Genomic DNA, 27,991 nt, shown 5'->3' with positions numbered 1-27,991 from the left:
AATCGAATTGTACAAATTTTATGAAATAATCTTTGACCACAGTCCTTAAAGTCCTTGGACCGCTCCCAACGCTCGCTTTAGATCACAACCACAACTGGACTAGCTTCACCCTCGGAACACGAGCGGATCATGTATCCTTCCGTAGGCTTAGCCTTATCACTCTTGCAATCGCGCGAATCTTTAATCAGTATTCAATCAATAAAATTGTTTCAGATGTCCATTTGAATCGTGTTTCGTTTGTGTTCGTTCCGATTTATGCTCTTGCCGTCTAATAAGTGATTAGATGGACATAGCACAATGGATTTCCACAAACTAATTTGTCTGTCAGCACGAGACAACAGATGGTTAAATCCGCAAAGAATTGTTGAGGAATTAGTTATTAGGTGTTACCGATTGAACGATTGAAAATTTGTCTTCGGACGGTTTATGTTGAGGTAGGATCTCACATGACATCACTTCAATATCTTCTGTAGTGAGAAATGCGCCTTAAAAACATGTCTAACTTTTAAATATACTAGTTTTGAAATACTGCTGCTCTGTGCGTTGAAACTAAAAAATATATCTGCCAGTCGCTGTAAATGACATGCTTCTTTTTTTTGCATAGAAATCATTCCACAGTTAAGGAAAATTTGCTCAAAAGCGAAAGATCTGTGGCATTTTTTTGCATATATAATAGGGAACTTCTCGAATCGTCGACACTGCTAACAATTCCCCGAGGCCTACGCAAAAAAAACAATGCACCCGGCCAGTGTGAAGTCGATGGGATGAGCACGGCGTATGAAGCATATTTAAAAACATGGACACAGACTGTATCTTTCATGGATTGCTTAAAGTATAGGTGTCATTAGCCGAAGGAATGATTTACTAGGTTTAAATACCAGACGGTTTTTCACTCATATCGTGAGATGTGAAGAGGATAACATCCATGAAACAGAACAAATACAAAACAATCACATTTTAACCGTTCAGTTAAAATAACAAAAAAAGTTAAAACTCTAAAACTGTGTTAATTTCACTTCATTTCACTGGTGTTTTACGCTGCACTCAAGAATATTGAAGTTGTATTAAATATACAGATCTAATACAATAATTTTACCGGCCCGGATAGCACAGTTGGTAGAGCGTCCGCTTCGGGACCGGTAGATCCAGGATCAATCCTTGGTCGAGTCACACCTAAGACTTTAAAAGAGGAAGTTGTAACTTCCTCGCTTGGCGTTCAGCATGAAGGGGATAGTGCAACGACTTGTTGACCCGTATCAGTATAATGGCTCGGGCGGGGCGGCTTACTTGCCTTCGGTAAGTCGTCTCAGTGATGCAGCACTAAATAAAAGAGCGGTGGAAATCCGTCCTGCAACAAGGAGGCACATTACACGTGCATGCACCCTAATGATTCCTTCGTCGTCATATGACTGAAAAATTGTTGAGTACGACGTTAAACCCCAAGCACTCACTCACTACAATAATTTTAAAATATCATTAAATATAATTCTGATACAATAATGTTAAAATATATTTTAAATATTGGAGTACAACGCCATCAGGAGTCAAATGTTACACGGAACACATTTCCATGGGACTGGAGCCTGAATGAAGAACAAAATGACATTTTGACCGATGTGGACGTATTCTATTGAAGAACCACTGATCAAAGTCAAGACCAAATTTTAAAAATATATTCAAGGATCATCCGGCGGGATCTGGATTCGAACTCGGGACGTTTCAGACCAGTCTGAATCGAAATTCTCCCAGTACTTCCGTGAACGTGAAAAACAGACGCCCGAGCTCCCATGTTTGTTCTGAAATACTTAAAAAAATAATGTTACCTGTTGGTTTGGTTGAATTACATGTTAATGATTGATTCGCCATGTGACAGTCCTAATTCCTGTCCCTTTGTCTCAATCCCTACCCCCGGGGCGAAGGAAACTTTTATACGGTGTCAGCCCTCTCAGCTTTCAGACACATTTGTATTCAGCTTGCAATTTAGGCGGCACATTTGTTTGACATTTATGGTTAGATTATCAAATGAGATTATCTAAATGCTCCGCGGAAGCAGCTATAACCTCGTGTTATAAACTTCTGCAAAGTATAGACTGAAACAAATGTCCGCGTAGACAGACCATCAGTCAGACAGGCTAGTTAATTTAGAAATAAATACTGTATAATTAGGGCTTTTGCAGAGACGCGATAAATAATGAAGATATCTGAAAAAACAAACAGATTTGCTTAAAGGAGAAGAAAACTTAAAAACATGACACTATGGGCTGAAAAGAGCACATTTGTTTTCTATCTGATTGTGCATGTTGCATAGTTTTGCGATTTTCCCTCGCCATACACTTAAAGCCTGAAAACGGCAAAACTGGCATAAATCGCCGAGTCCATGGCGTCCTCCATCTTAAACAACCTGTAATTAATGCTGGGGGTGTGTTGCCTCTCAACCAATGAGAGTCGTTAAAACTGCCGGCTTGTTCGTGTAAACTCGGAACCTACGTCCAACTAGACTGTCTAGGTTACTCCTTGAGCGAGAGGCGCAGTGCTCGAAACCACTCCCTGTTCATTGAACTGCATGCGCCCTTACGCCGGTAACTTTTTGTGTGTGTGTGTTGGGGTGGAGGGGGTTAGGTAGCAGGAGGAATCCACTAAGGCACACTAAAGAATAAGTATCATTATCTGTTACTCAGCTGATAACTGCTTGAAACCGTTGATAATTTCCGATGCAATAGTATTGTATAACGGTCTTAACATTACAATTTTTCTAGTGTTAAAAATGTTCCGGAAGGGATTTGAAAGATTGCGGGGGATCAATCACATCAGATCATCTATATGTAAGTCAGTTTAGTCCAACACCAAATTGAAAGAACCTTTGTACCCACGTGTATTCTAGGAACCGACCGATCTAAATAACCCATTAATAGCACGCAATATTGATATTTCTCTCTGAAATAACATGACTGCTTATTGTACTTCCTTACATTAACTGTTAATATCATGAATCATCACGGTATCATTTTTGGTCCTTTCTCTTTCTCCCTATAAATTTACGAAGAAAATGTAGACTTTTAGTAGTGAATATACTAGTACATTACACATTCGATAGAACATTTGTTCTTTATCTCTAAGTCCTATGTTTAGATCTAATTCTGTTGTGTTTTGAGTTTTACAAATGCCTTGTGGACTAAATACGATTCAGTATTAACAGTGCCTCAATGCTCAGTGGACCTATTCAGGTGAAAAGCTTTATCATGCGCGCAAGTCCTAACTGGCATAGCCAACGATTGTTCATGCACATTTTTGTTTATAAAGGAGATTTTCTCGAAACCCATTTTCTACTGAAAATACACGTGCCTCCACAGATGCGGGAAGCAGATATAGATATTATCAAGCTTGGACAGTTATAGTTTGATTGCATTACCGTTAATAGTATCTCATAGTATTATTACCATCTGAGCCTATGTATATCACATCAGGTAAAAATGTAATGAATGGACCGCAATTGACAATAGCACAACCAGACAGATAGCCATAGTGTGACTGCTATTTTAGTATTTTTCTTTCGTTATTTTGGAAACTGACAAAAAATGGCTATGTTATATCCCTTCTCTTTTCTAAAACGCATCCCCATGATTGACTAAAATCAAACCCCAAACAACAACATGAGCTATTGATGATATTTCCATCTTCATGAATTTATATGCAGTCTGGTAGTTTCATGCAACTGGTTACAATAATAAAGCATCTCAACAGGTTACGTTGAACGGTCAGTCATATTTTTTATGCACTTCATTTGTTCACCAGATAAGTGTAGCACAAACAAGTTAAAGAACATTATGTGAGGTCCAAGGTGCTGCTCTGGCATAAACAGTCGATAAAGTGTGCTGACCTGTTTTATTCCTCTGCTTGTACAGAGACTTTGAACAAAATAATAACCTACTGCATGAAAAACTTATGGTCGTGGATTATGTTTGGTAAGGGTCTGTCAGCAGGCTGCAGATGGTATTGGGTTTCCCCCGGGCTCTGCCCGGTTTCCTCCCACCATAATGGTGGCTACCGTCGTGTAAGTGAAATATTCTTGAACACGGCGTAAAACACCAATCAAATAAATAAAATAAGTAAATATGTTTGGTATTTTAGCTAAATTGTAAAAACATTAACACAAATTACGTTCTAACTCTAAGCGATAATGTCATAGTACCATCAAGCCTTATTCCGAATTAACCAAGAACGTGGTAAAGCAATTGACAACTTAAAGAAATTAGACACGTCTAAGCTACACCTATCTGGAAGATGACAAATTTCAACCCTGATCAGAGAGCGATATATCTTAAAGCCGCAGATCTAGATTGTATTTAAGCGAAAGTGTGTCGCTCATTCTCGCTTTGTTGAACACAAATCACACACAAAGATACCGCCTTAGTCACTTCGGTAAGATTTATTTAGAACTGCCCCGAGCCCTTGTGATAAGCAAACTTAGACACATCTGAATAAGGTCTCGCTTGAAGTCTGTAAACTGTGTTAACTTGCCTCACGTGACAGTGATGTGGGCTAAACCTGATACAACTTTGTTTGTAAATCAGAATTTCGGACATATCTGTCCCTGTGAGCAAAACCCTATGTAAGTTATGGAAAAGTAGACCCCAAAACGAAACATCATGCAAATGAGAAGCAGGTCAACATAAGGTGAAAAAAAAACTGCGACAAAATTAGCTGCCTAGTTTTATAGTTAACGCAATGCAATGCAATGCACTTTGTATTGTTCATTTTATGTTACTCATTAACTTCACGTGCATGAATCTTCACATTGTCAATCACAAACGGATGGTAGAAATATCTGTAAATATATTTTTTCTAATTGTCAGTGGATTTGAGTTTTACACCGTATTCAACAATATTTCACTTGCACCACAGACAATAGTACATCTAGGAGGAAACCAAGCAGAACCCAGGAGATGCCGATGACCATCTGCAGGTTTGCCGCCTGACATTTCCATGTACGACCGGAGACGGAGCCAGCATACGTGTTGTCAAACAGATTTTACCTGTTATGTATAAATGAGCTTACGGAAGCCGGTTTGGATTTCGCTACAACAAGCGAGATATTTTGTTTCTGATGATGTAATCTATTATTAATATTATGAGTAGGTCTGAACACATTGAGGGACGCCCATCATAGCTTGTTATTTGTAACATATTACCATTACCAGGGTCTTTTGATACCGTTAGAAACATATTACACACATGGTCAGTCTTACTGGTCTAGTGCTCAGTAGAGTTCAGGTGTAGGTCGCATGTATGTTACCGCCCCAACTCTCGCGAAAACATGCGTACAAGTGTTTACGCGCCATATATCATAACAACAGCAACAACAAAAACCAGTATATGTACACAGATTTGGGGGTCATTGTACAACACAGCGAATGCTGACGTGAGTAAATACACGTTAACCAGAGAGCCAATCAGTGTTTAGTTTGCATATTTTCTTAACATTTGTTTGTGTATTCTCACCAGAATTCTCCTTGTTTTTTCTCCATGTAGCATGCCGAAAAAATATATAGGTCTACGTGCCTGAAGGTAAAAGATAAGATCTGGGAAGGGCTAATTGATAAAATGGGGTCACATATTTGTTGTTCTCACGTTATTCGCTAGATCAGTGCTTAATTTAGCTTGACTACCTGAGTAAGACAATGCGCTTCACCAGCCCTCTGCAAAGGGGAAGCAAATGTTGTAACCGATGTAACACCCAAAACGTGCTGTTCACAAAAGCGGATTGTTCGCCCTCAAGCATTTGTCGATAAGAGTAACTCCCCTTTAATAGAGCTAAGCACACTCCTCCCACATGATAGATTTCTAAAAGAAATTTGATTTGTGTTTTACGCCATAGTCAAGAATATTTCACTTATACGACGGCCAGTATTATTGTGGGAAGATATTTTTTTTATTTCACCACCCAATAAAGGCTACTGAATTGCAATTTTCGTTGTGCGTTTATGAGATTTTAGGGTGATTATGTACTTTATGTCAAATTTTCACTAATAGTGGTTACAATTTTTTTATCGAACAAAAAAACAAACTGATTGAAAAGTGCCTTATGGAAAGAGCAGACCAACGTACAAAAGGCTATATTCTGTTGAATGGATACTTTATAGCAGAAATGAAAAACTTATGCATGAACGCACAACACTGTGCATATGGCCCATAAATCTTATCTTTGAACTCAAGACGCATTTTCGCAAAACTTCGTCAATCGGTTTTTCGTACCTTTTCGAGTAAATTAGACTACATTGGAGTAAATTAGACTACATTGGAGTAAATTTGTTGTGCTGTAACCCAGACAATAACATTTAAGGAAAAAGTTATGGGAAATTTGATTTACAAAGTTTTGTGGAAATTTTCAGGCTAGACTCTCTCATGTGTTAATAGGAAAATTAGAATCAAGGCAAGCATCCGTTCTGGTATTCTCCAGATATATTTAAATAAAAATGGCGGTCGCTTTGTAGCACGTGAGCAGATTACTTGTACTTTCCCCAGAAATATTCAAATAAAGTGGAAGTCGCTGTATTTACACCAAGATATGTTGACAGAGCATACTGGTAATGTTGTTCAAGGTTGTCGAGAGCTCAGAGCACTTCGTATCATTTTGACAAAACTTCGTAAATTCAATTTCGCGCATAAGCTTCTCTGAAAACCGGCATTTCCTCATTTATCGGTTTATATCGATTTCATTCGCTTAGTGAATGTTTCAGGTCAGTGTGTAGTAGGTCATGAGACACAGCTGCCTGGTATGTATTTTGATGGATGAAGTGATTAGCGGTTCCCTTGTACATAAAAAGTTATGGTTTCCCCTACACAACTTTATCTCTCGTTATAACGGTACTTGTGGACTATTCTGGGTGGCCAATCTAAACGCCAGAGGCATATGGTTCTACACAGTTATTAAATTATCTTACACATTTAACATCAGTATTTTACAATAAAGCAGTGTCTATAAAGAGAAAATCATGTGTACATCTTACACTACAATAACAAATCGACCGTATGGCAGCTGACATAATAAACCGTCTTGCTACTGTCATATAGCGTAAAACTGGCTACTGTCCATTCAACCTGTTTGCGTGTATGCATAGTTCACTGGAGCACGGGAATGTGTCTTGATGAAAACAGTTAAATTAGCAATTTAGAGGTCGAATACACTCTCTTTTGTAGTGTTAGATAAAACTTCTCTGCAGACAATTTGCCTTACACCAACATATCATGTGCGAAAGAGGAAAAAAATTCGTCAGAAAAACTGGCCAAAGGTTCGCTGGTTTAATCCGTGCATTTCTGTTTCCTCTATCCATTATATACTTGTCGCCATCTTAGGTATTTGCGCTACAGAACATTATAATGTTACAAATATTACACACCAAAAATTGTCGTGATCTCAGGGATCGTTTACTGGAACGCTTTTCCTAAAATTCTAAAATAAATCGGCTCACTCATGATCATTGGTCACATTTTCCTGCGCGGGAAGGCTTACATCTGTATCAGCGATGTCTGTTGGAATTACTTGTTTGACCCGTTTCGCGAGTGTGTTACTGTTTCTGAGAACTTATTTCGAAATTTTAAAAATACTTTAAGACCTAGCTACATCCGTGACACGTAATCCGCTTAGGGCTGCACAGGTTTTGAAACAGGACACGTCAAAACAGGCAGTAAAAATATACGTTAAGGATTATGCACGTGGCCTCGTACGTAAAACAGAACGGGGCAGAATTAGTTGTCTTGTAGCGATGTTCAGAATAACCAACCCTAATGACTGTAACCTCCAACATGCTAGGGGAGAGGGCCGTGGTCCAGTAGTTAACGGCGCTTTTGTGTTAATCGCTGTGACAAACGAATGAGTGAGTGAGTAAGTGAGCGCTTGGGGTTTAACGTCGTACTTAACCATAATCTTGAGTATGGCAATTAACAACAATCAAAAAAGTAAATAAATCTTCACTGTTAACTTTTATTATACTAACTGACGACATAGCACCACGATTCTAGCACCACATGACCTCATGTGCCCAATACGACGACCACAGTTACACATATCACGTAGTTATAACGGCAATTGCACATGCATGGATGACGGAAACGCTGTGGTACACCTCAAACATGACGTCTTTTAACAGAGAAATACGTCGAATTTCTGAACATTGCATTCATACTTTTCAAAGCCTTTCCTGTTGCAAATACAAAAAAATCGGACCAATTCAATTCTGAAACTTTCAATTTATTTTTACTGTTTTTAAAGGTTTAGATGGTACCAGCATGAGATTTCCCACACTGGTTATGTTTACCGCGATTGCTAGACCGTAGTGAATTTAAATATTTTTATATATATTTTTTTTTACTCGTGTTGCGCTAACCGTGCATTGTACACAGTAAAACACCCACTCACGTGTATCCACGCACAGCCGCGGGATTTCGAGTAATCAGAGCATATTATGTCACTGTGTATACAAAATATCATGATAAATTTTCAGCATATGTAAATGGCTCGTTAAGGTTTACGATACTCTCTTTAAACAGAATTGTTAGGCGCTATATAAATTATTTGTATATATTAACACTATTTTCATGCATTTTTACGACACATAAACATACTATAAGTACTGCACAAAAACAAATGGAATAGATATATAAATGATAAATTAAAAAAAAATAACAAAATATAGGTAGGCTACCTGCTGTAGAATTACAGTATGGACAAATTCTCCTTTTACGTACACTGATTTTACATGTAACTTTACATCGTGCACGAGTTTATTCTTGCTTGTACAATCCAGCTCATTGACTGCGAAAAAAATTAACCCGTTCGAGTGGTATTACAGCACCTTGCTTATGTTTCAGCGAAATTGACTGTAAATTTGTACTCAACACAGCTGTAAATACACATAATAAAACATCGTATAACCCAAACTTCCAACACACTTGTTGTAGGAATGTTGGCTGTTACATGTGCATACTATATTTTGGCACACCTCTTTATAAGAGAGAGTTACCCTTGGACACAGCGTGAAATGCAAATGAAGAAGGAACGTAACAGTCACGGTGACAAAGCCGTTAACTGGGAATGGAGGGGGATGGGTGGGAATGGAGGGGGATGGGTGGGTGGGTCTTGGGTGTTTGTCGGCCATAACGTGTTGTTGAATACACGACATTTTATTTGATTGTATTTTTTTTTAACGCCGTAGTGAAGAATATTTCACTTGTTCGACGGACTGCAGCATTACGGTAAGGGGAAATCGTACAGATCCCGGGGGAAACCCACGACTACCTGCAGACTGCTGAAAGACCTTCCAACGTGCGGTCGGAGAAGAAGTCAGCATGAGCTGGGCTTGAACTCACAGCGACCACATTGGTGAGTGGCTGCTAGGTCAATGGGTCGAGCTGGCACGCTAGTCATCTCGGCCACAGGTCCCTCAACGCGCATGTTATGTACCAGTATTTTATTGTGGTGGACCTTGTGCATTATATTCATATATTACCTCTAGCGATTATTGTCGATGCATGTTTCCTTGGAAACGTACAAAAAGTCACTTTCAGGGAAACTGAAATGAAATGTACCTAATAGCACAGAAAGACAATGAGCGATGCAAGCTCCAAAATAACGTCTCCAAAAAATAGCATGTGGCGAATCACAAGCTCACAACGTGTTCTGTGTAGAAAATAGAGTAGAAATGACGAATGTCGAATGGCGTGAAAGCCGATATCGCCAAACCCAGCCGAATCCTTCACAGTGAATGAGAGTAAATATGACTGCTCTCAAATGGACTTGAGTAAATAATTGCTCACAAGTGGACTTGAATGAATGACTGCTCACACGTGGACTTGAATAAATGACTGCCCTTAAATTCTCAATGGTTTGATCGTAAACATGTTTACAACACCTATACATATTTCCAGAGTGTATACGCCATGTACAATGACACTGAATTCATATACACCGAAGCCCCGAGAACGTCGGGCTGAATTACAGTGCAGGCTATAACGTAAACAAATCGGAAAATGTAGACAATGTCAGACAATGACCGGGGAAGAAATAAAAAAATATAAAACAATGTTTAAAGACGGGGTTCGTTATACCATGTGTATCCCTCGTACAAATTGCACGTCAGATCTGCAGATATTTTATAGCACCATATCCACTCCTAATGCAAAATATTAATCTACCCCATTTATATCATAGTAGCTCCCTAATCTCACATATTTAATATCAAATTCTATTTTTCTATGTATTGCTCTGATGAAGGAGAAATAAGTAGCCCAATGAACTGTTGCTTCATCTTCCCTGCCAACACGTCTTAGGTGAGGTCGCAATGTATACACATATGTTCTATTCAAAATGAGTAAAATCTATCAATCAAATTTCTAATTTTTCTTCACAGGTATCGGGAGGTTTTTGCTGCTTTCCTTGTCCTAACCAGTGTGGTATGTAGCTGACCGTTTCTTGTTGCCTGAATTTTATTTTCTCCCACATCGCAGGAATAACAGTGTAACAGGAATCACTGGTCTAAAAGGCCACAAATTGTATTAATTTATTTGATTGATGTTTTACGCCGTACTCAAGAATATTTCACTTATACGATGTCAGTCAGCGTTATAGTTTGAGGAAACCGGGCAGAGTCATTAAAATACCCAGCGCCATCCGCAGATTGCTAACAGACCTTCCCATGTACGGCCTATACAAGTGAATAAAAATATTATGAAATGTAATTGGCACTATATAAACATTTCAAAACTAATCTGTTGACGTCATTTTACATGCCGACGTTGAATTACTGGTCGATGGATATTTTTGTGTTTGTATTACATTACAATAAGTGCTGTTGTTGTAATAACTATTACATATATCTCTCTATTACATAAAACTTCCTTATACTTTGTCGGTATTACAATTACCTTCGATGTAGCCAGCGACGTCTAAAAAATTGCAATTAAAACTAGTTGTGCTTAGCCATAGTGCTGCTAGGCGTGTAATTTTTTTTCTATTATTTATGCGTTTACATGAACAGTTAGAATAAAACCTTGACTGAGGTAAATTAGCAAGTGGCCGTAGATCACTGGTTACGTGTGTGACCATTTGCCACCTATAACATTGTCGTCGCTGCCCTGGTTTTTCCCTATATGTTCTATGATCATAAGTGTGTATGATGGTTTACTGTTCATAAAGTGCCGGGTTGTACCACGATCGGTAGTTCCTAATATTGCAAATACTTTTGGGAGTCAACGTGGCTGGGTTGTATCCAGGCATGTTACTTCAGCTACAAGACATGCCCACGTGCATGCTCAGTTCCCCAGGGAAGGTATAGATTGCCCACGTACTCACTGTTTATGCAGGTTTCGTGACAATAACTGTTCGACAGAGCTCGAGGGGCCGCAGATCAGCCGAATGTCAAACAGTAACTTCCCCAGATCAGGTTTACTCCGGGCATCCCGGTTTTCTCCTCTAGTAAAACAGACTGCCTTTGTATTTACGGAAAATTATTGAGCAAGGCGTTTGACAAAGATGAAGTAAAGAAATATATAAAACAACGGACTAAACAACAACATAAAAACATAACATATAAATAAAAAACTATGCAGCGTTAATGAAAACTTGTGTTACAGGTATGCACGGCAGATACCAAAAGCTGGAGTGACCTAATCCTACGTGCAGAGCGAAGTGCGGAGGGGAGCCAAGAAAATGGAGGACGGAGTTCTGTTCCACGTGAGAGAGTGTCTCCCACTGCTGGTAGTCGAACTCAGTACGATTCGAATGTGTTCAACGTGATTCTCAATGAAATACCACCAAGGCCACTTACCGGCGCAGAACGACAGGACAACTCCGCGAGCGACGGCAGTGGAGATAATCAGTCTATTCAGACAAACGTTATACCGAATGGTTCACAGAACGATCAAAGCAGCACTAACCGCGTGGGTACGGTGATTCCCCCTTCAACCACGAGAAATCCTCTCTCCCCGCGAAACTCCCCCCCAGCAAGTTCACGACCAAGTCGCGCACGTGTGGATGGCGTGCTAGTTAGGAACATAATTCTTCAGGCTATTACGAACGTGCAAACGGAGGAACAGACGCTAGAACAAAGGTTGAGGTTAGGTAAGATCAGTGCAAATGCAGCAGAGTTTGCCCTTTGAGATAAGAAAATAAAATACGCACCAGGCTGTCCTCTGAGATCAATAAGAGATCCAACGCTGTCCTGTAAAATCAATAAAAATGCGCCAGACTTTGTCCAGTAAAATCAATAAAAATGCAACAAAGTGTCCTACAAGATCAATAAAAATGCAGGAAACTGTCCTGTTAGTCAATAAAAACGCATCAGGTTTTCTTCTGTAAACATTCGATTTACATGGAACGAAATTTCATGTAAATATTGATCTTCTAAGACAAAAACACTTTAAAATGGCCAACAACAGCAATGCTACTGAAAATATTGAATGTCGTAGTAGATGAGAACCGTATAGAAAGGTTTCATGTAAAAATCAGTTATGTAAAGCCATCGGAAAGGTCTATGTTCGGGCTAAAGGAATTCCAGATACCTTCCAGCAAAGTAATGATTCATTGCCGACCTCTTATTGTTGTTCGCAGGCATAGATAAAAGTATCACTCAGTTCGAGACCCCGGAACCCAGTATCTTCTCGGAAAGTCCTCTGAACGTCTCACCTTTGTCTCGGACATGTCGCGTCATTAACTGGATTGGCACTATGCTCAAGTAAGTTACCAGACATAGGTTCTTAGTGTATGTTATACTCATGACGCGTCATTAACTGGATAGGCATTATGCTCAAGTAAGTTACCAGGCAAAGGTTCTTAGTGTATAAGTTGTACACATATCGCGTCATTAACTGAATTGGCACTATGGTAGAGTAGCATACTAAGCACTGGTAACGTGGATGGGCACTTAACCTGGGCTAGCTGAGGCAATACTAACAAAGGTCGCTTGATAGCAAGTTGCTGGCAACGAAATCCAATGTATAGAGTACCGTTATATTTGAAGGCAGTCAAAAAAAACCCCAAAAATTCCCAACTAAAAGTTCATTTGGAAGAAAACCAGCCATCACTGCCAACATCCTTTCCGGAGCTCGGCGATCGTTCCAATTCAAATCATCGCGGACCTTGATTCGATTTAATCGATTCAAAACTTCAAGGACTGGATTATACCCATAAGAGATGGTTTGTCTATGCTGGCATTGACTGATCTACACTTTGGACGACGTAAGGAATCAGTGCAGACCAAATCTGAGTTTTTAACGTTAGTGAAATTGTCCACGTGAAGGCAGGTTGGACGGAAGCTAAGCAATACGTTAGTATTTTCTTAGCTAACTTGCGCTAATCGTCATTAAGTTCAAGTAAGTTATCAAAGTTTACGTCGGAAACTTTGTACCCAACAAAGGTGCCCGCCGTACCCCGTCCATTCTTCTTTAATTATAAGCTGGGTTTCCTGTGTAATTGCGTTGAAAAAGTAATGCTTTTCTCTTAATATTTTCTTGTCTTTTTTAATTTTTTTCTTTGCTTTTCATACAATAAAACAACAATGTTTATTAAAAAGAGGACGATGATGTTTGTGCCCTGAAGGTGCACTTGCACCTGTGGCATGTTTCCTGGTCACCAGCTTCAATGAAACAGAATTTGAAAACAAAATTAACTGAACGACCATATACTGGTTGTGCTCAGTGACAACGTGATCTACCATTTCGCCAGCAGGACTCATGTTCTCACTTCTGTCATGGTGAAAAGCTAATCTGATTCATCGTCTATAAATGCACAGTTTAGAAGTTGACGAGACACGGATTAAAGTGAGACAGATAATTTACTGTCCCTGACATACCGTGCCAACGTGCAAGTTTTCAAGAAACGGTCACGCTTCACATCTTACAAATATTCCGTATATTTTTAAAACTTTTATTTGAGAGCTGAAATGTTTTCTTTTGTTTAAATAAAAAACAGGGTTCCTGTCAGTGGGTTTAAATGCCAGGTTTACTCCGATTCAACCACCAAATAATCCACCCACCCACCATAAGCCACCCACCTACCAAAGGACACCCACCCACTATAAACCACCCACCCACCATAAGCCACCCACCTACCAAAGGACACCCACCCACTATAAACCACTCACCCACCATAAGCCACCTTCCCACCATAAGCCACCCAAATAATAATTCTTGAGCACTGCGTTAAACATCAATGTAATAAATAAATAATAGTTCAATAAATGATTTTAATTGCTCCATTCTGTTACAGTGATTTTAAAGTACCCCTGACCATCCCGCAAGTGTTGACCCACCCGGAGGCCGTGTTACGGAGGATATTTTGTCCCTTCCGAAATCCCGTGTGTAATTCTGATGAAAAATACCGCACGATTGACGGCTCGTGCAATAACATACGGAGACCGCTGATTGGTGCAGCCTTTACACCAATGGCTAGAGAGCTGGCACCGGTTTATGAAAACGGTGAGTAGACTTTTGTTGGTTGGATTAACCTAAATTTTTCATTTTACTTCAATTAGTTTCTTTGGTACTGTTCTAGCTTTGGTATCCACATATAATTTGAACTGAAATGTAAAAGGTCGACAGTACACAAGGTATTTTCAGTGATTCTAAGTAGCTTACACGTAAAACGAAGTACATGTACTCTATTAGAGCATTTAAGAAATCATGAATATTGCAAACTCTACACGAGCCCCTTTCGTTTGAGCTTGTATCTAACGTAGCTAAACATTCTGGGTTATGTGGACAACGTACGGGCTTTGCTCGAGCGTAACCACATACCAGGAGGCAGATATGTCAATTTGTTGGTCTGCTTTTTAAAGTTTTTAAAGGAACATTACTTTTACAAATTTTCCACGTGCTAATTTTATACTTACATGATGTCGGTATGTTAACTATATATGGTTACTTTTTAAACTGATATATTCTTTTTCTTAGGCTATCCACGTACAGTTGAACACTGGTAAATGTGTATCAGTCCCCTTATTATACATGATATAATGACATGCTCAAAAAAGCAAACATGTTATTCAAAAACACAGTTCAGTGCTAAAATAATTAGATATTTTAATTACAACGACCACAAACAAATTACGAAATGAGTCAAGATCCACCTATGTCACTGTATCATTCAAGGCTCATAACTCCGGTGCAAAGTTTACATAAACGCACTTCAATAAAAAAAAATACCAACATAAGTTTTAAAATTTGTTAGCGAAATAATTTCCATGTTAAATAATTGCGTACGACCCAAATGGCTCGTTCATATGTCTGATATACTAGTTTTTAATTAAGGACAGCGCATTTTACATTAATAGTCTGCTTTGTGACTTATCCTGCGCCACTGTTATTTATTTATTTGTTTATTCATTTATGTAATTACTTTCACTTATACCAATTTGATTTATTTATTTTTGATTGGTGTTTTCCGCCGTACTCAAGAATATTTCACTTATAATACGACGGCGGCCAGCATAATGGTGGGTGGAAAAACCCACGACCATCCACAGGTTGCTAGTATTCCTTCCCACGTACGGCCGGAGAGGAAGACTTGAGCTCACAGCCACCGCATTGGTGAGAGACTCCTGGGTCATTGCACTGCGCTAGCGCGCTAACCAACTGAGCCACGGAGGCCCCACCTATACAAATTTATTTTGCTAGATATGAATGTATCAACGTATGAGAAGGCTCGTCATTAATTTAGGTTTTTTTCCCCTCCCAGTTTAGGATGATTAAACCTCATCTACAACTCATAATTGCCTCTAATTCAGCTATATTGCGTCAAACCATCTAGGGCGTCACCGCATAAATGATTTTGCATATCCGCGTGCTTTGAACGTTTTCACATTACTGACTGAATCGTTCAACATTGTGGCTTAGAAGCGTGAAAAACCCTAACTTGCCATGGGCAGAAGCTGTTCTCTCCTATATTCTGTGTGAGCCAACTGTTGTCGTTTTAAAACCTTTAAAACAGGTAATTAACCCTGAGATGGCACCTGATACATTTTGTGACAAGCCACAACACAGCTGCAATCCCAGCTGAACTCCCCTGTTGTATATCAGCCGCGATGCCTGCGAAAAAAATTAGTGCAAGTGACCTCGTCAGTTTTCATGTTGCAGGCTTCGCCTAAATAATCGAAGATTTTAACCTGTTCATGGCTAAAATTATTCATTTTTGTCCGTGAAGATTCACAGGCAGAGTATGTTAACTTTATATAGGTTTATATTTTTCTTCAACTAAATCAAATGTTTGTAGTTTTATATTTCTTCTTCCGCTCAATGAACTGTAAATGGTTTTATATATTTTCATCAACTGATTCAAACCTGTATAGTTTTGTAGATTTCATTCCTCAACTAAATAAAATGTATTTAGTTTAAAGATTTCATCTAACTCAATCAAACAATAACTACCTACTGTTGCAGACCGGAGGGGTAAGATCGATCTGCCTCGGACTAACGGTAGGTTTGGTCCGTTGCCCTCGGCACGAGAGGTAAGCTCTGTGGTTCACTCAGATCGAGGCTCCCAGGAGAGAGCGACACGATGGAGCATGCAGTTGACCCTCTGGGGACAGATGATAGCGCATGATCTGACGGACCGGGCTCCGGGTAAAGGTGAGACTGCATAACTTAAACATCAGATTCCACAAATCCATTTCTGACTTGAGTTTGAAAAATTTGAAATATAATCCTAAAGTTTATTTTTGGTACACGATTTGGACACTGATGTCATCTATTTATTCATTTTCATTTTCATTCAGATTGAACTTTCGGTGAAAATAACAGCAGCTCAGATGTGATACATAGACTAGAAATACTTCGAAAGTCATGAATCTGTCATAAAGCCGAGTATAAACTAATCTATTCACTTCACAAACGAAGTGAATTAGCTTAGATTTATGTGTGACAAGGAGAACCTGAACTGCCATTGAGAAATCACTTAATGGCTTGTGATAACACAACATTTTTATAAAAAGCTATGATAGGGCTTGAAATTATATCCACAGTTAAACTCGGTGCTACTGGGGAACGGCTTGAGATTTACTTAACATCACATAACTGTATTAACCTTGAGATGACTTTAAAAGAAATAGTCCAGTGATTTTGTCACAGTTTAGGCACGAATTAAATGCGTGCTTTTCTCTCAAAAAAAATCTGTCTTAACTCGGGAATAGAGGATGTATGACGACAACTTAAAAATCAACAAGGTACACAGTTTGGGTACTGATTAAATGTACACACGTTTACTTCTTTCTGGCTGGACTGAAAAAAATCTGTTACCTGCTTTCCTTTACAAGACGATCTCCTGGTTTCTGTTGAGGTTTGTGTTAATCCTTGTTTTGGAAATTGACATAGCGATGACTGACCAGATTCATCCAGAATGTTTGATATGACACCAAGATTGTCAATATTTGGTTAAAATATTACCAGAAGAACATACATCGATAGTAATATGGTCATTGATATATTTTCTCACATTAAAACTGTTGTGTTTCTTCCGTCAGGATTTGCTGAATCTGTGATGTCTTGTTGCAACCAAAGAATTCCGACGTAAGTATACAAACGAAAGCTGGGCTCATGGAATATAACTTACTAATTTGATTCTTGTTTAACGTTGTTTTTGTAGAACTTCTCACATATACTAAGCTGTCAGTTGCATGAGTTAAGAAAACGGGCTGTGTATCGTAAACCACTTGAGTAATTTACTGTCACATTTTCCTCCATGCGGCATACGCAGACGTTTAACTTATAGACGAATTTGGGATATTCCGGATTTAAAGTTGAAAAAGGCTTGGAAATATGTATTTCGAAATTTGTTCTTATTAAACTTAACCCTTGATTCATGTTAAGTTTTCATGTTCATGTACATTAATCATGTGGAATAGAATCGCCACGTTGGATATAAAAATGACAGTTGTGACATAAGTATGTTTAATTGACGAAAACTTCTATATAATCAGCTTGAAGCATTCTTCAGAGGGCATGTGGTCTTTGACTACATGCCACATGAGATTGCGCAAACGGTCCCAAATCTCAGCTGATATCGCTGGTGAAGAGGTGACTACAAATTCCCTGTTTATATATAACAGGGTTTAAGCATTCATCTCCTGAAACCCAGGCTTTAAATACTTATGACTCGCCAAAAGACCACCGATCGTTCTTCATTTCGGAGAGTATATATAAAGGGGCTTCACCGAGAAATTTTAAATATAATTAACTTTACGTGTTAATGACCTCATGCATGTTACATGTATATGGTTACAGCCCGGCCTGTTTCGGTATTCCATTGCCCCAAGGAGACAAGCTGAGAGACTCTGGCAGATCCTGCCTGGATTTTGCCAGATCTGTTGAAGTAACGGACCTGGACTGTAAATTAGGTAAGCTATTCTTCATTTCTTTCGTTTCCTACAACCGTGTTATTTTGCAGGAAATATGAACACATTTAATTACAACGAACACAGTTCAGCTGTAGACTACAGTTGCAACTACTGCAAAACTAAGCTTGAATAATGGTTTAAGTCGCTCATAATAAAATTCATTTATTTGATATATAGGATTTACATACAATTTTGGCGTTCCCTACTCTATATGAATGTTTTTTATTATCACACTAAAAAAGAGAAGTGGTCTTCAAAAAAGTTTAGTTTGCAAACACAGACAATCGAGCGTTGCTGATCAGTTATGTTCTTTGACCCATATCCCCCCAACAACTTGCATTTCATTATCCCTTTCGTGTACAGGAAGGCGGGAACAGTTGAATCAAGCCTCGTCATTCATCGATGCTGGGTTCATCTATGGTGTCACGAGGTCAAAGATACGGAGACTGCGCACGAGACAAGGAGGTAAACTTCCGGTGTACCCACTCATTTTACCTGAAAAGCCTTTACACTTCAGCATGTACTTGTGAACGGCTCTGGTTTCATTCTGTATGCTGAATTCTTTTATATTACCGCCGACTTTGTGTCGTGCTTTATTTGTTATTTGTCCGGCTTCTGACAAGCCATGTTGATGTGTTTTGATCATATGATTGTAATTCTTCGACACCGCCATTTTTGTAGTCTTTTATAAAAGCTGCACTTCATATCATAGTTCATGTCAACATATTTAAGTAACTTGTTTCCATTAAACCTGAATGACCTAGAGATTCATTTTTCTTCTTCATTAGGGTTGCTGGCCACATCTCTGAATGATCACTTACCCATTGTCCCTCACCCTAACAGACAAGCCTCCTTCCAGGGCTACTCATTTTTCGCTGCAGGTAAGCTACAGCTCTGTGCTTTAAATCCAGCGTTTGGTAGGCAAACCATATAGTTCGGAGGGCCCCCCCCCCCCCCATACATAAAAACACTTGTGTTGCTTTCACCAATGCAAATGAAAGTAAGATTGACTGCGGCTTTCAGCCGGGAGGTTTGTCAGATACTTCACAATGGGCGATCGTTTACTCCGTGAGCTCCGCTTTTCTCCACTTATAAATCTGAACACCGTTCATACATTAGAAAGAAATTACATGTAAAAACCAATCAAGTAAAACATAAGTATTTTCAGAACAGGTCATGAATGGAGATGCTATACTTTGTTGGCATAAACTCGAACGCTTAATTCCTGTTTGTAACGTAATTCTCTTGACAGTTGCAGATGGGCGAATTGCTTGCTTTACTATTATCAGCAAAATAGTTTATGTCTTTGAAAAGATGTTTCTGTCCTAACGGTTTACTATTGTCCTGCTGTAGGAGATGACCGTGTCAATGAGCACACGGGGTTGATGGGGGTGGAGACTGTATGGGTCAGGGAACACAACCGTATAGCCAAAACATTGGGAGCGATCAACCCAGGCTGGGACGATGAGACCTTGTTCCAGGAGACTCGTAGAATAGTGTCTGCCATGGTGCAGCACATTACGTACAACGAATACCTACCTCAAGTTATAGGCACAGCCAGTATGACGCATTATGGTCTCTGGCCTTTGACAGAAGGCTACTTTAAAGGGTATGACTCTTCCGTGAACCCATCGGCGTCTAACGTCTTCACGACGGCGGCGGCCCGCTTCGGGCACAGTATGATACGGTCAACCTTCAGTCTCATGGACATGAGCTTCAACTCGACGGACGAACCGATTCTTCCGTTGAAGGACACATTCTTTACGTCGATTACGTTTCTGGAGACTGAGCACGCCATGATGCGCGGTACCATGATGGATCAAAGCGAGCCCTGCGACCGAATGATTAGCGGGGACCTCCTGAATAAGCTTCATCAAACCCGAGAAGGCAACGGCGGCGACCTTGCGGCTTTCAATATTCAGAGAGGCCGCGATCACGCGTTGGCCTCGTACACTGCCTGGAGGAAGTTTTATGGCTTCCCAGAGATCAGAAACTTCACGAACACCACTGGCGGATTTGAGGATCATCCCATGGAGACAGTGGAGCTCCTTGAGCGAGTATACATGTGAGCTACTTACCTTCTACTGTATATGTTTATATACGAAGAATTAAGCACACACGGGATCTTAGGACTTAAACTCACCTCAGCGGTTGCATCGTATTGTAAACACTGTCGCTTTTGGCCCAAGATAGCAGTCGGGTTGAGTTGGACTGAGTTAGGTTTTAAATTCCCGTGTATGCCGAATTGTGCTCGTTCTCAAAGGCAACCAAAACACTAAAATAAACCATTTGACATGTAAAACCATTAAATACACTGTCCAGGACGACAGTTTGTGATTAATGTTTTAGGATAATTTCAACATAGTAAAATGAATTTGAAATATTGGATTCTATAATTATGTATTTTGCGACAAAGTGGGTATTAATAGCGCCATGTTTTCTAACAATATCTTTTGTAATCGGATTTTATCTGGTATATAATTCTGGTTAGTAGGGTTTTTTTCTCGGACCATAAGAGGTTACAGTTTACAAGTGCGTTGTTCTTTAGCCAGAACTAATCCGGTATGTCGATGACAAACTCAAGATATACATTAATACAGTAAAATGGAGTTGCAAGAATGTTTCTACACGTATTCTTTTCAAAGAATATAAATAACTTCCTCTGAGAAGTGTTTTGCATAACTTGTGTCATGTCTGCCTGGATTAAAGACAAGAAGTAACATTCCTTTGCTCCCCTTGCCTATTTTTAACAAGGCAGACAAAACCAAGTGAATATAATTCTTTTTACAATATTCAGCACCAAAGCTCATTCGATTTATTTAATCCATTTAAATTAGTTTTCTACATTCCTTTCTTATAACTGGCAAACTGCCCATCTATGCCCCAAAATGACGATATCACGCCGCAAATGGACCTCATGCTCTGTTGGCGTAACGCTATATATTCAAATGTACCTATAAGTTGAATGTTGTAAACTGTGTTTGAAAGCTCTGCAATCCCTAATGCTCCACGTTCCTTCTTACTGTAGATCCCCAGATGACGTAGATGTGTGGACAGGTGGCATTTCTGAAGTACCGGTAGAGGATGCCGCAGTGGGGCCGCTGTTCGCTAACATCATCGGAAACCAGTTCAAGAGGCTTAAGTATGGTGACAGATATTTCTATGAATCAGACTCACAGCCCGTTCCATTCACTCCAGGTAATATATTTTTAAAAAAGTGTAATATTTGCTATTTTTAGCATTCACGAAAACGAGTTTATGAGACGTACTGCTTAGTGTGCTATCACAGCACAATAACCCAGGAAACAACGCGATCGCTGTGAGTTCAAATCCAGTTCATGCTAGCTCCTCCTATGTCGCACATGAGAGGGTCTACCAGGAACCTATGGATGATCTCAGGGTTTATCCACGTTTTGTCGGGTTTCCGGACACCATAATACTGGCCAACGTCGGAAAAATAAAATATTCTTGAGTGCAACGTAAAACTCCAATGATATAAATAAATAAATAAATATAAATAATTAAGGAGAGTAAAACCAGAGCAGCAACGACAGTGTGACAGTTGGCTAATGGTCACACGTGACCGGTGAAATATGGCCTCTTGTCAGTTTACCTCAGGGTTTTATTCTAACTGAAATACGTGACTGCTTAAATAGTAACAACCTAGTAGGCGGCTGAATCGGATATATGATAAATCAGTTACACCGCATGTTTATTAGACGTCGCTGGTCTAGAACTGTGCGTTATCAGAGTTTGGAGAACAGCAACATGCAAATATTACAAAGGGATCAGGACTCTTTAACAGTTCACCAGCAGTACGATGTTCCAAATTAACATATGGCGGTTAGTGGACTTTTTATTATGTGCACCTTGACCTGGTACATATTATCAGTGCAGTCAAATTACCACAGCGTGTCTGGGATATTAATGTATGTTCCGGAGCATAAATTACCCTTAAATGGATACGGAATCGACGCTGATTAGCAGACAGTGGGTTATCTGAGGTAAACAGCTGTGATCACGATTGAATAAATCTGCAATTCAGTTTAAATTCAGTTTTAAGGCTGTGCAGTGACTTGCCTAACTCTCACAACAGCCGGTCACAAACGATTCTGTATCCTTTAAACTCGATCAAAAATATCTACTGGCAAAATAAATGGGTCCCATAACACCCCACGGATTTGCTTTTTTATTTTGATCTACAGAACAGTTACGGGAAATACGAAAAGTGACATACGCCAGTGTTCTGTGTAACAACCAGCCTTTCAGAACGATACAGCCCGAGGCATTCCTTTTAACAACACAGACCAGGTATGTTGTCGTCAAACACCAGGCAAATGTGTAACTGAAAGAGTTTCCCGAGCTGTATAAAATACCAGTAACATTTTCTCTTAGCTCTGTGTCAGTTTGAATATTTCTAAGAATTAGTCTCTAACGGCTGAGATTTCTGGCTTCCAAAATCACAGTATTACATGTACAATACAGCCTGAAGCATTCCTGTTAACATCACAGACCTGGTATATTGTCTTCAGAGACTGGGTGAATATATGGCTGAAGTTAATAAAATATCGATAACTTTTGTTTTTTCTCAGTTCAGTGCTTACGATTTTCTAAGTACATGTATTATAGTCTGTTTCTACCTAGTTTTCTAGTCTGTTTATAGCCTACATTCAGCTTTCTGTAAAATCAGTCATAGTTGTTACCAGAATTGTCTTTAGCCTGTGACACGTAACAACGCGTAAGAAATAGACTATAGTTTTCAAAGGCAAAAGATGCTGGCTCCCAGAACCGCAGTATAATGAAGACGTTCACATTAGACAGTAAAACCAGAGCATATGAGAGCGTGATTATTGGCAAATGGTCACACGTAATCTGTTAAATACGACCTGCTGTGAATATACCTCAGTTAGGGCTTTATTCTAATTATTTTCCACGCGCTCTACCCGGTTTCCTTCCACCATACTGCTGACCGCTGTCATATAAGTGAAATAATCTGGAGTACGACGTAAACACCAATCAAATAAATAAATAAATAAATAAATTCCAATTGTTCATGGAAATACTTAAATACTAACAAATTACATGCCCCCCTAGCCTCATGACTTAACCAGATATTAGGTAAAAATGCAGTGATGTGAATGGCAAGTTTTTTTTTGGATGTGGCTGACTAAATCTCCTTTGAGCTTAACACAAACTTATCCCTAGAATATGGCTTTATTCGTCATCTTAGGTTTGATCTTAACCTTTTACATTCATCCGATCAATTTCGTTGGGAAGTTATTACAACGTCTGTGCTAAATCCAAACCAGCTTAATGATACTACGATCAGAGAGAGTTGGGATTATAACAGATATAGTCTTCACCTCTGAGGCACGTTGCACACAGCTCTATTCCGAGCCTTAGTCTTCAATTGCAACCCAAATTAAGCTCTTAAATATATGTATCAAATCGATGTAATTTATCATAGTTTTTCCCTATATACATTTTCATCCAGATACTTAAATCAATGAGGCAAATATTTACATCAAGTAAATTATTTTATAATAAGCTCACGAAGCTTTTGTAATGTCATCTATACTTTGTTACGTCAACATTAATCACATTATATTGCGTTTTTCTCGTTTAATACCTGTACAATATAGTGTTATTATTGCTGTTTTTGTCTATTTTCAGTAACGCTAAGATCCCATGTTCCAACATTCAAGGCATCGATTTATTGAAATGGCAGGAACTCTAGCGACAAACTCCTGTAACTTCTCTCTGGAATATAAATTATTGGAAAACGGATTGATACAACTAAAGTGCCAACCATCCTGACCTAGAATCGTCTCAAAATAGGGAGAAGCCATGGACGCTGAAAATCCTGCTGTCAACTTTGAAGATGAATATTTATTTTCAGCCTTTGACGTCTGGCAAGGGAGACTGGGAAAGTACATTAGCGTGACAAAAGTCAAGACAGCAGCTTGAAATACTAGTGGATCATTAGAGGGGCGTCTATGCGAAACAAGTACTAAAGGCCCATGCCTAAAGGGATGAGAGACTTCACGGGATTTGTTTCATTTCTGTCTCATACAATTGGAGTAAAGAAAGCTACTGTGATATTCATAACCATTTAAGAGAGAGGAGCCGCAAATGGAAACAGTCACTGAATGGTATTTAACACACACCACCATTGCCAGTCGGAAGGCACAAACTAGTATTTTATTATTTGTATATCGTTACTCATGTCCGGTGAACTTTTAATGTTTTAATGTCCGAAACTAGTAAGGTGAGGACATTTTGCCAGTCAGTGCATTTTGCGGTGTGAGATAAAGTTTTGGGGTAAAGAGTATCAACTGTTTCTTGCTTGATAAGTTTATCAGGTCATTTTGATTAATTGCTGTTAGAAGACTATTGAATATTTGGTAAAAATCGATGAGCGTAAACCTCAGTGACTTCGGTAATATTTTAGAATAGCCCAAATCAAAAGAAATATCATCCTCGTGTGTGCAAGTGTTATTGTTTGAAATGGGTACTAAGGTGGTTCGTTTCATACATTTCTTTAAAATCTTTAAAGTCACTTTAACATTATAACTGTTACAGATACGAGTCTGATATTTTGTGTAAGGCAATAATTTTAGCTATTCATGGTAAATGGAGACGATTTGATTACTGAATGTGAAATTTTCACCATATCTCTAGGGTATAGCCGTTCGTTTTACACACTCTGAAAATTTTAAAATCACTTCAGCACTATAACTTTTAGAGGAGGGATTGTAATATTTTCTGCAAGGCAATAATTTTAGGTATTTTTGGTAAATGAAGGAAATTTGATTAGTAAATGTGAAATTTAAGCCAAATCTCCTTGGTATTGCGTTCGTATAAAACATTTACTAAAGTTTAAAATCACTTTAATACTGTAACTATTCTTGGTAAATGTAGAAAACTTTGATTAGTGAATGTAAAGTTTTTGCCAAGACGCCTAGGTACAGGCTATTGAACACCAGTCAACATTTCTGAAGTTCCGAATAGTTCCCAATAGTGCAGTGCACGGGGAAAATAATTTAGATCTTTCACACAGTGGAAATGAGATTACTCTGCATGACATGTAATATTCATCATATGCAGTATTCATTCCAGAGCTCAGGAAACCATGCATGTGAAAGTTCCAGATTTGTTACGTCACCAATGCCTTATTTGCGATACGCAATATGCAGTTTTGAATACTCGACACACTGTACATCCTGTCGTCCTAAAATCATTTTCGCACACAAATTCATTTTCTTTCATAGTTTGATGTTTTGAGTGACATTTAAGTTTGATTTTGCTGTTAGTATAACATGGAGCAAAAGGTGACCTGTAATGAAACCTACTGTTGTGCCATTCATTACATTGAACTAAAAACGCTTATAGTTAGCAAGACTGCAAACTGCAATTATTTCGTGGAGATTCATATAGTCCAAAGTGACCCGCACTACTCTGTAGATGTTTCATTAATGAACGATTTAAAATCATTTTACTTGTATGACACTCTCTGTCTGGAGATCGCATTTCAACCTCGGAATGCAAGCATTGTGTTCCTTTTTTGATCGTCTCTAAATAGAGATCGCATTTCAACCTGAGAAAACGAGCATTACGTTCCTTGTGTGACACTCTCTGTCTAGAGATCGCATTTCAACCTGCGAAAACGAGCATCACGTTGCTTTTATGACACTCTCTGTCTAGAGATCGCATTTCAGCCTCGGAATGCAAGCATTGTGTTCCTTTTGTGATCGTCTCTAAATAGAGATCGCATTTCAACCTGAGAAAACGAGCATTACGTTCCTTGTGTGACACTCTCTGTCTAGAGATCGCATTTCAATCTAGAAAAACGAGCATAACATTCCTTTCATGACGCTCTGTCTTGAGATCGCCTTTCAACCTGAGAGAACGAGCATCACATTCCTTTTATGACGCTCTGTCTAGAGATCGCATTTCAGCCTCGGAATGCAAGCATTACGTTCCTTTTGTGACATCACTCTCTATATATAGATGGCATTTCAACCTAAGAATGCGTTGAAGTGTAAAAATTAAATGTAATGGCAAAGTTTTAACTCCGTACTCTGTGTATTTTATATCCGAACTATACTTAGTAAATGACACTCGTGGACAGGTGCGCATTATACAACTGTGAGATTAAGAATACACCATTTTTAGCTCTGAATTCTCTAGTCAAATGTGAAAATGGCGTTGCATTATCATTCTGGAAAAAACTTATGTTTTAGAAACCTTATTAAGACTTCGTGATTTTGATATTGTGACATTAAATACTTTAACTATTCATCACTGTCTAATATTTGTGTTCTGTCTAAGTTGTTCTGATCCTGTATTTCAGGTGGCAGTATGTGATTAAGCATGGAGGATAAAACAAGTTCAAAAGTTTGTATGTTTTACTTGACTAAACTTGATTCATTAAGACGACCTGTCATAATGTCGAGACATGTTAAATACTGTCTCACTGTAATGACATACACACAAATCAACTGGTTTGAAGTGATTCACTCACGCAGTTTACAGCTTTGCGTGGAAATAAACTGACATATCATCATCGTACAATCTCAGTCTGTCTACTTTGGCGTGGTGAGTAGTACATCTGCCTTGTCAGCCGTACATCCGTTCAATCATGAGTCGTGCACATTATAAAATCGATAAAATGCTCTGACTTGAAGAGATCCAATTAAATAGTGTGCAACTCCATGTGAAAATAAAAAGATAACAAACACTCTAACTGCTTTGGCGTGGTGGCTAGTATGTCTTCCTTGTAAGCCGTACCTTCATTCAATGTGGAAAAATCACAAACCGAAGGTGCAATTGCTAAATAATGAAGTAGCCCAATTATGAAATGAAAGTAACTCATGAATATTGAAGTCAAGATATAGCCTATATTCTGGTATCTGTATTTGTGGCATTCTCAAAAGTACAGATGAGGTAGCATAAACTTATATTGTATCAGTGCGTACAAGAATTTTCAAGTCTGGATATAGTTTATATTTCCATCACCTTAACAGCGCCAACATCGAGAGAAAAATCATAGATGATGTTGTACAAGTTTATTGATCAATGCGTACAAGATTTGTCAAAATTAAAATTACGGTCCAAAAGTGAGAAGGCAAGTTTAAGACATTCAGCTCATGCTTTATCTACAGATACATTAAAAGTAGTACTGGAAGAAAGGCAGGCAGGTGCAGAGGCTGTTAAACCTGTACAAAAACACTACAAGAACCATAAAATATAATGTGAAGCGTAGATGATATACAACACTGCTAAAATAAATGATTGATGGATTGATTGGCCTTTATTTATCTATTTATTTATCTGATTGGTGTTTTACGCCGTTCTCAAGAATATTTCACTTATACGAGAGCGGCCAGCATTATGGTGCGAGAAAACCGGGCAGAGCCCGGGTGAAACCCACAGCCATCAGCAGGTTGCTGCCAGACCTTCCCACGTACGACCCGAGAGGAAGCAAGCATGAGATGGACCTCCTCGAGAGCTGAAAACGAGACTTTCATCGCGCTGGTCAGTTGGCTAAGGCTGTACAGCTTGAAATGTCTGAACTGCTTACTTGTCCGACTCACGCGAGCGTAAGACTG

The 27,991-nt window shown here is 38.9% G+C and overlaps 1 protein-coding gene across 1 annotated transcript; it reads left to right on the top strand.

The window, feature by feature from the left end:
- Positions 1-11,270: 11,270 nt before the first annotated feature.
- LOC135477774 (chorion peroxidase-like) lies at positions 11,271-24,117 on the top strand. Its single transcript, XM_064757976.1, has 13 exons — positions 11,271-11,324; positions 11,629-12,115; positions 12,605-12,728; positions 14,261-14,469; positions 16,429-16,617; positions 17,508-17,553; positions 18,268-18,380; positions 18,744-18,845; positions 19,169-19,261; positions 19,734-20,445; positions 21,409-21,578; positions 22,586-22,691; positions 24,054-24,117. Exons 1-13 carry the CDS (start codon positions 11,271-11,273, stop codon positions 24,115-24,117), a joined length of 2,469 nt encoding a protein of 822 aa, XP_064614046.1.
- The last annotated feature ends 3,874 nt before the right edge of the window (positions 24,118-27,991 follow it).

Source organism: Liolophura sinensis, chromosome 11 (assembly GCF_032854445.1).
Source record: "Liolophura sinensis isolate JHLJ2023 chromosome 11, CUHK_Ljap_v2, whole genome shotgun sequence".
NCBI lineage: Eukaryota > Metazoa > Mollusca > Polyplacophora > Chitonida > Chitonidae > Liolophura > Liolophura sinensis.
This window is presented reverse-complemented; position numbering and strand designations above follow the sequence as displayed.